Below are 16,752 nucleotides of genomic sequence, written 5' to 3'. Positions count from 1 at the left end.
AAAAGAATCCCCTATTTAATTAGTATTAGATTGTAATTAATTAGTGGTAAACTATGATTAATTAGAGCATCCCTAATGGACTCTCTAAAATTGTCAAACTCTTTAAATTAAAGAGTTTGACAATAAATTAGGAGTCCAATGGACTCTCTATTCTTTATATTTAGAGTAGAGAGTGAAAATGGCTCTCCACATGTAGAGAGCCATTTTCACTTTCTACTTCATTTTTTAAATAGTAAAATTTTAAATTTTAAAAAATAAGGTGGTTATAATATTTTTACTTTTAGTAAAAAAACTGAATAAAAAAATAAATGAAAAATTAAATAAAAAAACTATTTTATTAATATTTAATATTTTATTAATATTTTTTTATGAAAATAAAATAAAATTTAATATTAGAGAGGCAATTAATTTAATATTATTATTATTTAATACTTTTATTTTATTATTAATTATTAAAATTATATACAATAAAAAACTGATATTAAAGAGTTCATTTGAGTAAAATTTTAAATATGACTCTTTATCTTTAAGATGCTCTTTATTTTACAAAAAATGCTCTTTATTTTAAAGAATACCATTGGGAATGCTCTTAGTGTTGATTATGATTAATTAGAAATTAATTAGTGTTGATATTGATTAATTTAAATTTCACTCTCCAATTAGAGCGCCACGTTAACAAAGGGGCCTTTTTGATCCGGTTTACACAAATTCAGGGTATAAGTGATCCGGTTTTTGCAGTTTTCGACTTTTTTGATATTTTGACGCAAATTCGGGGTAAAAGTGATCCTTTGTTCGTGGAAAAACATAAATAGGAAAGAAAGGGTGGTTAAATGCGGGAGGTATGGAAGTATTTTGGAGAGTTGAGGTTGGTCGGATTCACATAAGCAGCCGAAAGCTCGTCCCCTATGAGCTTCTATGATAAGGTAATATTAGACCCAAAAGTCCAACTTTTTACACGCTGCTCTGTCTTTCACTTTTGACTTTCGTAATTTTGAGTGTGTGAGAGTGATGGTCAGTCTGAATTCGACTCCAATGTGAAAAGGGAGTAATGGGTTTTTGTGGGTTTTGGTAAAAATTCAGAAATGAATGATAATTTGATAGAGTTGATTATGGTGGTTGAAAGAAAATTGGTAATTAGATATGATTAGGAGAATACGAACAAGATGGTTGATGGGTCGTAGCTCATCCAAGAGCCTCACCAACAATTCTCAGCTAAGCTCGGAGGAGGACACTAACACAGCTTCTGAGAGTCTGCACGAAGTTGCTATTTACATTCATAGGTTTCACAATCTTGATCTTTTCCAACAAGGGTATTTCCTTCTTACTCTCCCTTAATTCTTCATTTCTTCCTTATAGTAACTCAGTTTATCCCATTATGCAGATGGTATCAGATTAAGGTTTCTATGAGGCTGGACCATACCGAATATAAGTCTGTTGGAACTCCGGCTCGAGTTGTTCAATATGAAGGTATCTTTTCTTAACTCCCCATCACCGTGCTACATTGTAATTCCATGGCTTCCCTTCGGGGGCGGACATAGGAAGAGTGTATGGTGGGCAGTCCCACCACTTGGGGCCTCATCAAGTATAGTAATTTGAGCCGTGATTAACAGCTTTGCGTACAATGTCTTTGTTTTTAGATTTAATGGGTCCATTTGGTTCACTATCTACCTACATTTTCTCTATGGTTTAGTTCTTGGATAGAAATCTGAGAACAACCAACTTTTGTTTGATATGCAGGTAATGAGCAAGGCTCTGTAGATGCATATGGAGTTTGGACGATTGACGACGTTGAGAACAGTTTTTCAACACAGCCCTTTTTCATCAAATATGCAAAGCAGGATGTTTTTCTGTCTATCATGATCTCCTTCGTCCTGTCTCTTCATGCAAATGAGGTAGATATTTGTTGTTTTTTGTAAGATATTTATATGTGCCGGTACTGAAAGCCAATCACCGATTTTCCTTTACAACACCTGAAATCTTCTTGGGCTTTAGCATAGGTTGTGTTCCAGTTCTCATGAATGATAACATTCGTTACAGAATTTGAACTACTGCTGAATCTTCTAAGAGGATGCCAGATACTTTTGCTGGAGCTTGAAGCCTTCAACTCCAGCCCTTTTCCAAAAGGCAAAACAATTATGATTTTTGCTGAGATCAATTAGCCAATATCTGGAAATATCTTTATTAGTTTACCCCAGCTCTTTCATGTTCTTGTTAATGATTTATTTTTTATCTTGCTAGTAATTGGTATAGGTGATGTTTTTCAGGGTCCATCAACAGCTGGCGTTGTTTTGAAGTTTGAGCTCATGTACACCTCTGTTTTGAATAACGGGTTAGTTTACAGTTAAATTATGTTTATATTTTGGTATTTTACTATCTCTGTGAAATTTCTCTTGTTTTTCTTTCCTGACAGTACTGAAATTTGGATAATCTTTGATTTCGTATTCGTAGGACTGAGTTACACAATTCTTTAAACGCATGCCCTGTTGCAGTTCATGAATTTAGACTTCCTCCTAAAGCACTTTTGGGGCTGCATTCTTATTGCCCGGTACATTTTGATGCTTTTCATGCTGTCCGTGTTGATACAAGTGTACACATTATAATGGTAAAAGCTTCTTGGACACCCCTCTTCAAGGTACCTTATTTTGCTTTCTTCAGTGGCTAAAAAGATAAAAAAGTTTTGCCTGCCTTCATATTTGTTTTGACTTATGTGACTGACCAGGTATTGCGTCCAGCGGGTTCTGTAGATAATAAACAGATCTTGCCTATGAAAGAACTAATAGCTGCACGTGAAATACTTCTTGATGACCTACAAAGAATTAGCAGAGCTATTGACCAAGTGATTGACTTGAGTAGCTCTGTTCCTAATCTGGAAAATACAAAGTTTGGTTTCATTATACAGTCAAATATGGGTGGTCTAGAGGAAGTTCTACAAGTGTCGCACAATTCACAAAATGGAGTTAAGGTGCTTTATTCATTGATAAAACAAAAAACATTTTCTTATTTTTTTAGTCTCAACATTATTGTCATGGAGCTGCTTAAGATTTAATGTATTTGATTACTACCCTCTAACTGTAACAGAAATCAAACAGTATCTCTGATCTTCGAAGTGATGGATTGCTGCACTCCGTGTCTTCAGATGATCTATTCGACTCTTTGCATTTTCTGGGGGACCAAATTTTGCATTTGTGGAACACATTCTTGATGTTTCATAGGTATGCTTTCACATTAACTTAATTATGGACATCTTTCTAATTTCTCAGCCTGCAACGCACATCCTTTTTTGTTACATAGACTTCAGGAAATACCTACTAAAGCATAGTTGTTAAAAGCGCGCCTGAGGCGCGCTAAGGCGCTAGAAAAGCGCATAGCGCAGGTGGTGCGCCTCAGAAACACCTGAGGCGACCACCTTCATCAAGGCGCGCCTCAGGCGCGCTAAAGCGACGTGGCGATGTCTGCGAGGCGCAAAGCGCAGCCTCTGTTACCCGGACACTTCAAGAAAAAACAGGCGAAAAAGAAAAATAAAGGAGGAAGAAGAAGAAATGGCCGACATGCGGCGCTGCTGAAGGAAGAAGAAGAAGAAGAACAAGTGACTGAAGTTCAACCAGTGGCGGCGGCTCTGCTAGGGTTAGAAAACGTGAATTAGGTTAGGGAAAGAGACTCAGATTCTCTTAATATCTTAATGGGCCTCTCTTTGTCAGCCCAAGACCAACCACAAGGGCTTTATTCTATAATAAATGAGTTCTTATAATTATCACAAATGGTTAACTTTTCAAAATGACTATTCTTTTTAATAAAAAGGGCCAATTTAGCTTTCTAAATGTAAATTAAAAATATATTTAAGTTTATAAAATAAAATTTAACTATTAAATTAGTAATTAGAAAATAAAAAATCATATAAATCAGTTGACTAGTAAAGGTATATTTATTTATTTAACTACAAATTAGATATTTTAATTTTTTTTACATATATGCGCCGAGCTTCACTCGGGCGTGCGCTTTTTTTGCGCCTTGCGCTTAAAGCTATATAAGACCCTTTGCGCTTCACGTGCGCCTTGCGCTTTAACAACTATGTACTAAAGCTCTTAGCTTAGACGTGCTTTATGCTATTTACTAAAAGCTTTCTCTTGTGTTTTTCTTTGTTATATGGATAACTCTAGCAATGAAAACCCATCTTCCAAAAATTAGCTTCCTTTTTGTGGTCATCTTTTTCCAACATCCCAAAGCAGCATGTCACCTCAATGGTTATCAATTCTTAAACTGTCAATTGATTATCTCTTGTTACATCACGAACCACGATACTAGGTATGCTTATCATTTCATAACAAATATTGGATTCTTTAACCATAAAAAATATGTTGAATGTTTATAAACTTGAGATACAAACCTATATTACTAATTATCATACTGAATTTTAATTTAGTTTGAGTGGGTTGGATTGGATGGATCCTGGCTCTTCATTTCCTTGGGTTTAGGATTGTATTTGCATAAGAGAATATTGCTGCTAAGTCCTTGATGATTGTTTCATGTTAATTCATTTGAGGCATAGCATGCTTGATCTCTCTCAGTAGTGTATTTGTCAGTCTAGAATGGACATCTTCTAGCAACTGTCCTCTAAAGTTAAGTTATCCAGATGCATACAATTTTAGCTTAGTTTTTTCTATATATTTCTGTACTTCTTTCCTAGATATCCATTTTTTCTTTAATAATGTTATGCTAGGTCCTTTAGTTTCCGCATATTCATGTCAAATTCCCATTTTTTGCTTTAGGCACGACCCGCACTTACAAGCATGAAAAAGGAGTTATATTGCGCTGTATCAGAAATTGAACATGCTACAAATAATTAGATAAGTTGATTGAAGAAAAGCACAAAGCTTATTTTATCTAATCATTGAAATCATAATTTAGCATAACCCAATAGTATAACTATGATATTTATCAAATCCTCATCAAATAGGGAAAGTGACATTAAAAGTCCTTGAACATTTACTTCTCTAAGTACTCCCGACTTTTATTTTTCTATCAAGTGTATGAAAAAGAAACTATGTTACTAATAAAGCTCTTCTTATGTCTGTTCATTTTCATGAAAACGTTTTTGTAGTAAAATTTTAGTTGGGAAATGTAGTCCTTGTTGAAAAAAATCACAGAGACGTTATTGTGCCAGCAATGTAATCCTCTCAACCAGTAAAACAGAGATAACATTAATAAAAGAGAGACTGGGTGTGCATCAAACTAAGATTAATTATTCCAGTTCAGCATGAATATCAGAGAAAAGTAGCTGGATCACTTTGAAGCTCAATCAAAGTTCAATATGCATTTCATGGCACTGCCTTGATTGATGAATAACTCTACAGTACTTATATTACTGAGTGTCGCAGCCAAAACCATTAATGCTATATGCATAAGTTCAAATATTATCATTACTTATCCCTTGTCGTTTGACTGGAGTTTTAAAAAGGTTGAATTTGATTGGTTGGGATTGTAATCTCTCGTTGTCGTTCTCTTCTCTTTCCCGTCCTTCATGCTTATTTGTAATAGCCATATTTTAATTTCTGTTTGTCATATAAATGATGTCTTTGTATTTGGTTTCCATCTCACAATAGTAACAGAAATGCATTAAAGTATAGCTAATGGCTTGATGATTGTTAATGACAAATGTCAGTGGTTTTCTTAAAGAAAATAAAAAAAGGCTTTCTGTTATGGATATCATGGCATGTATTAATATCAATTTTTTGATCATGGAGCCTTGTGGTGTCATGCTCGGAGCACCTTATTTTATCAATATGCTTCCGTATCTTTTATTGTGGTTGTAATTCTTAGATTTTACTGTTATACATATCCTTTGTTGATATTTTACTCCATTCTAGGGCTAACAAGACAAAGATTTTAGAATTTCTTCGTGATGGTTGGGCTGATGGTCGGCGAGCTGAATGGTCAATATGGATGATTCATTCCAAGGTTGAGATGCCACTTGATTATTTGAACAGTCGGATTGACGCACCTTCCTTTAATCTCCATGGAAAATCATTGAGTCACTGGAACTTCTCTGGCGATGTAAATATAACAATTACTCAAGTCTCCTCTTTTGTGTGTGTGTGTGTGTGTTGAAAATGCTAGTGTTTCATATGCTACACTTAAAAATTAACTTATTAATGCTGAGCAGCTTTAAATAAATTGCTTATCAATTTGGCTGCAGATCATAGTACGTTGGCTTTGTTTGCTTCATTTACGTAAAGCCCGGGGTCAATTTTTACTATTCAACCGTAGATCCATACCATGAACCTAAATGTATGTTTTACCCAGTTGAATAATTAATTTACTATTATTATGTTACATAAATAAAACCAGTATATCCACCTACAAGGGCTCGCATGTATTTAAGTGCAAATGCAAGAGTTGTATAATCTCTCTTTATTGTTGAAGAGGCTCTTGTCTTTAATTTGTATGCTTGTTATGGTTAATTTGGGACGATGTTTTACAATTTTCTCCCATTTTATTCTTTTCTGTTTTCCTTTCTATCTTTAGTAAAGCCATTTAACTTGGTCATATTGTGTACCTTTGCTACCGTCTCATTATGTAATTCTATTATTTATATGTACTACATCAAATCTATTGCTATAAAAAAACAAATCTCTTATGACTAAAAGCTGGTGAAGTATGACCTTCTATGAAGTTAAAATAAGTGGCATCTGTCTCATTTATAATGTTTATAAACAAGGTTAATTTCTTTCATTTTTTTCATTGTGCTCATTTAGCTTCACAGTAGATGAACTTGTTAGACTTTTCCTTTTGTGTAAATCCTTATCATTACTTTTTAATTCCATTTTATGCTTCTCCTTTTAATGATCTACATGCAATTTTACAGCCTGTTCAGACTGCAAGTATCCGCGCGGAACTTCACCGGCAAAGTATTGCAAAAATGAGGGTTAGTATGTGCTTACACGTATATAGAATGTGTAAACAGAAGAGGGAAGACGCGATTAATCTATTTATTTGCAGTGATTGATTGTCCTTAAGTTGTGCATTGAAATTCATAAAAATGGGTTTTACACAGATTAACAGTCGGTCACTTCAAGACATGCATATGTATGGAGACCCTTTATGCGTTCCTATCATAATTGTGGAGCATGTCAGTGATGCACCATTGCATAATCACAATGGGAATCCATGCATCAGCCATTTGAACGAGAAACATATGCATGATATCCCTGCTGCAACTAAATTTGGAGCTGTGAAACAATCAACTGGCAGAAGCTTGCAACTGCATGGACTTGTTCTAAAAATTGTTGTGTTTGTACATGGTTTCCAGGTACATAGTGATTTTCCATAATTGATGTATATTGATCTTTGATTTCCATGATGGTTATGTGTGCTTTTTTGCTAGCTAGTTTTCTGTATTTTTTATTCATACCCGCATTAGTGATGAGTAACATATACTGCAAGCAGTGTAGAGCCTTCTATCAAGTGAAGGCAGAAAAGGATTGAAAAGTGATAATTAGACCACCATAAATGACATTTCTAATGGCCATAACTTATCCCTGTCAATTTTCGAGTGACTAAAAATAATTTAAAAGTTTAAACTTTGTGCTTTCCAATTTTATATGTGTTTGCCTTCATGGTTCTGCATCACAAGCATTTCTAAGGTAATGAGTGCCTGGATAATTTTTACTACAGAATTTTGATGTTGTTATAGTCAAAGAGTTTAAGATTAATAGAATAACAAGGGACACATAATTCAAACATAACAGGGTAATCATCTGGATTTGCGGCTTATTCGTAATCAATGGCTGTTAATAGATCCCAAGATACATTTTCTCATGTCAGAGGCAAATGAAGACAAAACATATGGTGATTTTAGAGAAATGGGGCTAAGATTGGCACAGGAAGTGGTAGCTTTCACGAAGAGGAAGATGGACAAGGCCTCCAGAACTGGAAACTTAAATAGCATAAAGCTTAGCTTTGTTGGACATTCCATTGGAAATATAATTATAAGAGCTGCACTGACAGGTACGTAAATGTGAGTATAGAGGCTTTAAAAATGCATTTATTCTAACTTAACGCTAGACGTGTGCTTTTCATTGGCAGAGAGCATCATGGAACCATATCGGAGATTCTTATACACGTATTTTTCTTTGTCTGGTCCACACCTGGGGTATATGTACTGTTCAAACTCGTTATTTAACTCTGGGTTGTGGCTCTTGAAGAAGCTTAAGGGTACACAGTGTATTCATCAGCTTACTTTCTCAGATGATCCAGATCTTATGAACACATTCTTATACAAACTTAGTAAGGTATTACATAAAAGGACTTTGCAGTTTATTTAAAGTGGTCTAACTTTTCCTCTGTTCCTGCTTGTCTCATCTCTAATACATGGAAATAGAGACGTTTAATGCACTCGAGTGTTTGGGGCGCTCCTAGGTGCAACAATGAAATACTTGGGGCTAGATATGATAAGACTTAAGGCCCGTACCTCCTGCAAAAGTTGTGGTTCACCTAAAAGTTCCTCTATACCACATAGAAAGAAGAGTAATAGTAGTCGTTAGCATATATATCTATTAGATCTGTGCTTCTTGCTTCTTCGATTGTATTTCAAAATTGTTTCTTCCCCTTTTTATGTTCTTTTGTTGCCAGTCAACTGTTGTTTTCCCTTTTAATGTCTTCTATGGAAAATGTACCATTTTTTCTCCTTCCAACGTTTTGACATTTATTTTTTTGTTTCTCATTACATTATTGTTTATTTTATCTAAATTTCTTCTCTGGAGTACTTCAATAACATTATACTAAGGGACGAAGACCAATATTATTTTTCATGCTGTTTTGAACTTTTCAATTATCTACGAGATAATCAATTTATGATTACAATTTACAAATGTGCACTTCATTTCACCTGGGCTAGTGCTTCTTTGGTGTAATGTGCCTTGGGCGATAAAAGGACCTATGGTTATTACCTTGTGTGTAGCTTTCTCTTTTCTCTACCTTGATCAGAACAGAATCATAACTGTTTTCCTCTGTGCTCTTTACAAAGTCATTTACTTTCTTTGACAGTGAGAAGTCAGTCAAATGCAAGTTAAATTATGCTTAATGTATTTGGCTTTTTCGAAGGAAAACATGGAAATGAGAATTATTTTCATCGTTTGAAGTGCTAAAGCTTTTTATGATTTTTTTCCTATATTCTTTTTCAGGAGAAAACGCTAGAGAACTTCAAAAATGTCATCCTGGTATCTTCGCCACAGGTATTCTTCTTTTCTTGAAGCATTTTTAGATACTTGTTGTCGTTCAGATTATTTTGCATTTCATCTTGTTAATAAAGAACATATGGCTTCCCATTTGTCTCTTGTTTGGCTTCCTTGATTGAAAAGCTAATTAGCACGGAAGCAGAAATGAAAACGGTAAACAGTAATGAAAAGTGACGGACACTGGGAAACAGCATTTTTCAAAAACAATGGAAATGATACGTGGAAAAGACGTGTCAATAAGAAAACTATAAGGATATATTTAAAAAAATTCAAAATTTCAAAGTATATATATATATATATTTGTTTTGTTTATACATTTATGATATTAAATGAAATAAATCATTTAAATATACTAAAAAATAAAGTTCGAAACAAATTCTAAATTCCGACAAATTTTATAATTATAATTGAAATTTAAATTTTAAAGTCTTACAAATATTATAAAATTTAATATATTTCAACAAAAAGAAGAAGATAAGGTTTATTGTGGGTGATATGAATATTTAAATTGGTGGGTACTTCACTAGATCTTTTTCAGGAATGGATATATAAATTTTAAATTTACTGAAACGGCCCAAAATGTTTCGTATGAGATTGCTAAAGTTTTCGGTTTCCAAAACGTTTCGGGAAACGGAAACACAGCTTTCTTAAAATTTATGTGCTTCAGGTTGAAAAGTGTCGGAATGTATTTTCCTTTTGCCCCTCTCATTACCTGGCTTGTGCATGAGTTTTATGTTTGGGTAAGATTTAAATTTTTTGATAACCATTCTATTTTCCTCATGGGTCTCAAGTCTAGATAAAGTACCGAAAATAATAGAAACTTCTTACAAGTTACAACCACTACAAACATGTAGAAAAGTGATCAGTCATTAACAATCATTTGTCAATTTGTCATAACCATTTTCTTCTGAAATGTAGATGACAGATTTATATTATGATTGGTAAAAAGATGTTCTGAAAAACTTTGTCGCTGTTATTACTTGAAAAGAAAATTGGAAATAATCTAGGAAAACTTAGTACATAGGAGATGTTGCAAACAACAGCAGCAACATGGTAGCTGCACTAACAGTTGCATGCCACAGAAGTGGTAGTGAAGAGGAGAGTGCAAAAGAGAGGCTGTATTTCCTTTTCAGAGGAGCAATTCTAAAATAAATCTTAATGCAGTTCTCCATTTCCTTGCCTAATTGTGTTGATGGATTGGACCGGTATTTACATTTCGTTTCAAATTCGTGTCTGCCTAATGCATAGTCTTTAAAGATTCATTATATTTAATAAGTTCACAAAATAATGTCCTACTGCAATTCTCTGCCTTGATACACGTAAAGTTCTTATTGTATGAAATATATTGGTCTTCAGTTGTAACCGGAAATTACTATCGCCCCTTGATGTTAGGTCCAAATTGTTGATTTCCCTTGGAATTTTAAGATCGAATCATTTCCCCTGACTTTTAGTATTAGATAGCTGAAGTCCTCTTGTACCTTAAAATAGGGGAAACATAAACTCTTAAAATTCAGGTGATAATGTAAAGGGTATTAGGGGTAAGCAATGGATTTGATGTTCCAGGTATCCCTAACTATCTTAGTTATGACTTGTTTGTCAGGACGGTTATGTTCCCTATCACTCTGCCAGAATTGAAATGTGTCCGGCATCTTTCTTAGACTACTCAAAAAGGGGTAAAGTGTTCTGGGAAATGCTCAATAATTGCTTGTCGCAATTACAAGCACCTTCTACTGATCAGCGTATCTTCATGCGATGCGATGTCAACTTTGATACTTCTTCTCATGGCAGAAATCTTAACACCATAATTGGAAGAACTGCTCATGTTGAGTTCCTGGAATCCGACATTTTTGCAAGGTTGATAATGTGGTCTTTTCCACAACTCTTTCGTTAACCTGAATGAAGAATCCATTCTCACAGTGGCTTCCAACTTCTCAACTCCGGCTTCCGACTTGGGCATATCCGAGTGATGGAAAATTCTCACTCCCAGAAGTAAATGTCTGGAGCCGGTTTGCCAGGTTTCTAAAAGTAGTGATCTTCAAATCTGGCGCACAAATGCTGACTGATGCTCGTAAAAATCAGGGAGATACGCAGTGACAAAGTTCGGCTATTGTTGTAACAAGAATTTTAGAAGCAGAAGGAATATGTATATATAGCATTCAGTATTTATTCAATCATCTAACCTTGTATCCTTTTTAGTAGTATTTAATTACATTACAGTGAAAACAGTTAAATAGAATCATGGAGGCTTCATAATGTAGACTTCAGGACTTGTAAGATTATGAGTTGGACAAAGCAGTAGAAAGGGACTTTTTTTTATAGCACAAGTTTTATGAGCTCCTTCAATTGATTCTTTTTTCTTTCTGTTTATTACATCCTCAGACTGTTTCCGCTCATCATTAAATTTGGATTAGTTCACTTAATTTAACAATTTAATTTACATAAATGATTTTAATTTAATTATTAAATAGTTTGAAGCTTAAACTATTTTAAAGTTCAACGCAAGTATAATAACTACATATCAACTAATTGTTGATCATTTTAGTGAGAACTAAACAATAAATTCTGAATTGTGTGCGTGTCAGAAAGTGAATTTCGATGTAAAATGTTGAACTTGACTAAATAAAAAGTCATTTGTAAGTTTGGCTAACCTCAAGATATGTATTTTAAAATTATATTAAAATGCGAAGCGTTGAAATTACATTGTAATTTATTAATGTGTTTACAAATATAAAAATATAAAAAGCTAGTAAGTTTTAAATGTTTTTGCCGTTGAACTAGTTTAATCGGAAATTTAGGGTAATTGAACTTTCGAGTTTTTTTTATTTCAGTCACTAAATTATTATTTTTTTCTTTTTAATCACTGAACTTTCAATTTTTTTCATTTTGATATTTTCCAGCAAAAAATGCTTAGGTGCCGCCTAAACTAATTTTTTTTACCTGAAAACTTGCCATACACGCATAATTTGACCTAAAAACTCATTTTTAAAGTGATTATATACATGTGACAAATTTTCAAAGTAAAACTAATAAAATCCGGTTACTATATGTCAATTTCCGACTGCCACTTAAGCATTTTTGGCCGAAAATACTAAAATGAAAAAAAAATGAAAGTTTAATTATCGAAAAGAAAAAAAAATAGTTTACTGACTGAAATGAAAAACTGGAAATTTAGTGATGTCAGAATACTGGAAATTTTGTTAAAAGGTCCAACTAATTAGGGTTGTATGTGCAACCCACAAATGGTATAAAGTTGGATGACTATGAAATGAGATTTACCAGAAATTGAATGACATCCATGAAATAATCACTATACACCTTTTATATATTTGCTGACAACCAAACCAAATAAACATATTTATTTAACAACCTTATAGCTACCACTGCACAGAATTTACTCTACGAAGAACACGCCGTGGTCTTCGCTCGTCAACTACTGGAATGAGGTTCTCTGTAAGCTGCATTTTTTTAAAAGCAGACAAGAACAGTTAACAAAGGGCTTGAATATAAACTCCTCATTCATGATCACATAAATAACTCAACATAATTCAACTCGAATCTTTATTCAGTACGATTTTGGGCGACCTCTTCAGAAACACCATGACATCTAACACATTAATTTGTCAAATGGTGTTAACTGGACATGTCATCAAATCAATAAATTAGTTGCACCAGAAAAATAAAATAAAATTCATTTGCCTATTACATCTAGGGGTGAGCAATTAAAATCATTTGCCTATTACATCTAGTGGTGAGCATTCGGTCGGTTTGGTTGAAATCAAGCCAACAAACCCTTAAACGAATTAACCGTTCGACCAAATAGCCAAAACTGAACTGACCAAATAAGAAATTTTAACTGAAAACCAAACCAACCGAATAGAAAAGCAAAAAAATCAAAAATTAAAAAAATCAAATTTTTTGTTAATTGGTCGGTTCGGCTAATTTAAAATTCAAACCGAACCAATAACCGAAAACCAAAAGTTTTTTATTATTAAAACCGAACCGACCAAATATAAAGTTTTAACCGAACCAAACCAACCAAAAATCATCAGTTCGGTTGGTTAATTCGGCCGGCCGGTTTTGCTCATCCCTAATTACATCACACACAAACACACACAAAAAAAAATTAGAATTATAAATTCAATTACATCATTTTAATAGTTCAGTCAATAATAATGAAATATTTTGCAGGCAAAAAGATTAGCTCGACATATTAGGCTCAATTAGCATATGGTTGCAGACGCGGGTGCACAAAAATGGGGTGTAGAAACAAGTAAAAATACAAAGCTATTAGACATTTATAAAACTCAGTATAATCATAGAGCTATCTGTAAGATACTGATACTTGAGGAACGCAAGTATGCAAACCACTATGGGAGACTTTTACTCTTAAGAGCCTCTTTTTTTTTTTGAAACTTCTTAAGAGCCTCTTTCCTAAAAAGGTAAATATAAAAACATTATTGTCCAGATTACGAAAGACAATGTGAAATAAAGCTCCCATAAACAAATATGCTCTCTATTTGTCTCTCAAAATATAAAAAGCAACTTAAACTATCTTTTCATGTTTTAAGGGGGTAGTGTAAATTACGCAAGTTCAGTGATTTGGTCTATTTCTTTCATTCCGTTCTTATGGCACTCTTTAGAGTTTTTTTCCTATATGCAACGAATAAGATGGAGAAGCAAAAACAAATATGAGATGAAGAAAAAAAAGGCGATCCTCATTAACTTTGCTTAAACCACAATACATGCAATTGCTCCAGTTTGCGTTAACCCACAACTTGACTGACCTTTTCAGGCTTAATTCAATGAACATGTTTTCTTGATTGATTGATCACATATATTAAATCAGCAATTAGGTATATGGACATCTGCGTCAGGGTTTGATTTCAATTTTAAGCCCAAAAATTTGTAAAAACTGTAAGAAACACATGAATATGGAACATACCTCCTTAAATCTCTCCTTGCTCTGCTGAACCTGCAATTACAATTTTGATTTATCATATAACTCCTCTATGCAAAAATTAAATATGAAAATTACAAGAATAATTGTAAAAGTTAAAAGAAAAAATAACTCCCAAGCAGCACTCCCTTGGGGCTATTGTGAAAATTAATTTTCTTTCCACCAGATACCTAAACTTTATTATGCATTGATGTAACTTATAAGTTCTTTTAGCTATACTTCAAGTTTTCATATTGGTATAGTTCTTCAAAATGATAATACAATTTAGAGAAATTACTGAAAAGTTGTTGCATCTCAGCAATTTCCCCATTTATAGCATATTTATGTCAAGTCGAATAATAAGTAATTTGGACTAGTTTTAAATCTTTTCACTACCTAACGATGCTTAGCATCAAATATTAACTTTCAGTTTAGGACAGCATAAAATTAGTCTTGACAACCATGTCTACTTTGGAAAAGCATGGTATCACTATCTGACATAACATTGAGATCCCGAGTAAGAATTTTACATCTCTAATAAAATCATACAATTGAACTATTTTACCTCAACAAATTATGCAATTCAATTACGTGCTGCATACTATATGTACCGCTCTGTAAATGGTGTTAACCACTTAAACTTTGCGTCATAATGTTCTATGTACATAGTTCTCTGCTACTTGAAGTTTAACATCTGCTATTTTTGTTGCGGAAAAGCAAAGGAAAATGTTAAGGCACCTAGGAAAAGCAACAGAATTTTGGAGTCTTTACTAACCTAGAGAAGATTAATTCTTCCATTTTTCGACAAACCTCAAAAGATAAGGAGTTGATTAACAAGTCAGTCGAATACTGAAATCAAAAGGTAGTCTAAAACTTGACAAAATCAGATGGGTTTGAAAAGATGTATATGTTATATGGTTAGATTAAATCTCGCAGAGAAAAAGAAAAATTGATTCGAGATTTGATTGTGATCATAATAAAACGAATGCAAAAAGGGTAAATCTAAATCACTAAAGTCAAGTGATACTCTTCAGAAAGTAAAGAAACGATAAAAAAATTGGGCATAATTAGCATCAACACACTACTAATCGGTGACTGATTCCTATAATAGGAGTTGAGTAAAGAACCAACGAAGATGACCTGTTCAGTTCGAAGGCGAGCATTCTCCTCTTCAAGCTGTGAGACCAATGATTCCAGCTCAATCATATAAGCCTAAATCATAAACTAAAACAAATAAGAAAAACCCAAAGCATAAATATTACAGAAAATTACTATGAGGTCCACATATGTCATAATTCACATTTACCTCTGTTTTCTTACTTTCAATTCCATGAACAATTACGGGCTTCTGTTAATTCCGTTAACGATTTGATTTAATTTTCACACATAATTTGATAAAAATATAATCGTAATAGTTTGCAATAATTAAAAGTAAGATAGTAAATTGTTTGATTAGGAGATATCAAAGTGTGAATTATGAGTTACCTGTTTGCGTTCCCTAGAGCGTGCAGCAGACTCGCGATTTTTGATCATCCGTCTCCGTTTCTGTTGCGTCGCCTTATCCACCGGAAAACCCTCTTCTCCACCTCTTCTCCGTCTTCTGCTTCTTTTATTATTAATCATAACATCTTCCTCTCTAACGGCGCCTGCCTTCGTTAAATAATCCTCTAAACTCATCCCTGCTTCTTCTTCTTCTGCCCACACCTCGTCATCAGCGGCGCGTGTCGCCCCCGCTCCTTCAATGCTACTGCTTTCGTTCAAGTATGGCGGTGAAAATGGCAGTATGTTCTGGTTTTGGAGATCGGTGAGTAGAGTAGAAAGAGACGAACATAAGGAGGGCTGATGCGGAAGATCGGAGTTATTTCCCGTCGTCGAGGCGGTCGGCATCACGTTAGGCGACGCCATTGGCCTTGTTTCTTTTCACTCTTTTCTGGTGTGAGAACATATATAGGAATAAAAGATCAATTTACCCCTCAACTTAGTACGAAATATTAAAAAAGTGGTTTTCAAAACAATTGGTCAAAATATCCCAAAAACTTTATATTTTTTTGAGCAAATTACTTAGAGGCCTCTGAGGTATACCATAATTAACAGTTTGGTACCTTTTATTTCAAATGTCTATTTAATGGTTTCTTATTTTTAATTCCGTTAACTGAGAGATCCTTTTATTAATTTGAGGGACCAAATCGTTTAACAGATTGAAATTCGGATACTAAATCGTTTAAAAGTGAAGGACCAAATCGTTTGATAAAATTAAAAGTGAGGTACCAAATTGTTCACAAAATTAAAAGTGGGGTACCAAATCGTTTGAAAATAAGTGTCGAAATTAATTGAGGGACCTAATAGTTAACGGAATTAAAACTGGAAGACCATTAAATAGACTTTTGATACAAGGGGTACCAAATTATTAATATTGTTCTCATTTTTTATGTTTATACTTAATAATTTTATATTATAATTATATCCTTAAAATTTAATTATGCATATGTGGATAAAATTTAAAGAAAAATAAATTATTTTAAATTCAAAATAAAAATTAGAAACTTTTTTACACTTTTTTTTTAAAAAAAAATCAACAACCAT

At 33.5% G+C, this 16,752-nt stretch overlaps 2 protein-coding genes across 3 annotated transcripts; one reads left to right on the top strand and one right to left on the bottom strand.

Moving 5' to 3' along the window:
- The first annotated feature begins 797 nt into the window (after positions 1-797).
- LOC126680935 (uncharacterized) lies at positions 798-11,576 on the top strand. The gene is made up of 14 exons (XM_050376239.2): positions 798-1,310; positions 1,382-1,467; positions 1,738-1,892; positions 2,265-2,329; positions 2,449-2,632; positions 2,720-2,962; positions 3,079-3,212; positions 5,865-6,051; positions 6,863-6,922; positions 7,052-7,306; positions 7,746-8,004; positions 8,083-8,288; positions 9,180-9,230; positions 10,834-11,576. Exons 1-14 carry the CDS (start codon positions 1,141-1,143, stop codon positions 11,122-11,124), a joined length of 2,346 nt encoding a protein of 781 aa, XP_050232196.1. The 5' UTR covers positions 798-1,140; the 3' UTR covers positions 11,125-11,576.
- Positions 11,577-12,488: 912 nt separating this feature from the next.
- Positions 12,489-16,120, bottom strand: LOC126682959 (bZIP transcription factor 12-like). Of its 2 annotated transcripts, none has more exons than XM_050378753.2 (4): positions 15,655-16,118; positions 15,310-15,381; positions 14,176-14,205; positions 12,489-12,688 (listed from the first exon to the last, which is right to left on the bottom strand). In XM_050378753.2, exons 1-4 carry the CDS (start codon positions 16,072-16,074, stop codon positions 12,608-12,610), a joined length of 603 nt encoding a protein of 200 aa, XP_050234710.1. In that variant the 5' UTR covers positions 16,075-16,118; the 3' UTR covers positions 12,489-12,607. The 2 variants fall into 2 exon arrangements, with proteins under 2 accessions (XP_050234710.1, XP_050234711.1); XM_050378754.2 differs by lacking the exon at positions 12,489-12,688 and adding an exon at positions 13,930-14,098 and having other exon boundaries at positions 15,655-16,120.
- Between the last annotated feature and the right edge of the window lie 632 nt (positions 16,121-16,752).

Source organism: Mercurialis annua, linkage group LG5 (genome assembly GCF_937616625.2).
Source record: "Mercurialis annua linkage group LG5, ddMerAnnu1.2, whole genome shotgun sequence".
Classification (NCBI taxonomy): Eukaryota; Viridiplantae; Streptophyta; class Magnoliopsida; order Malpighiales; family Euphorbiaceae; genus Mercurialis; species Mercurialis annua.
The sequence above is the reverse complement of the archived record's forward strand: the minus strand, read 5'-3'. Positions and strand labels throughout refer to the sequence as shown.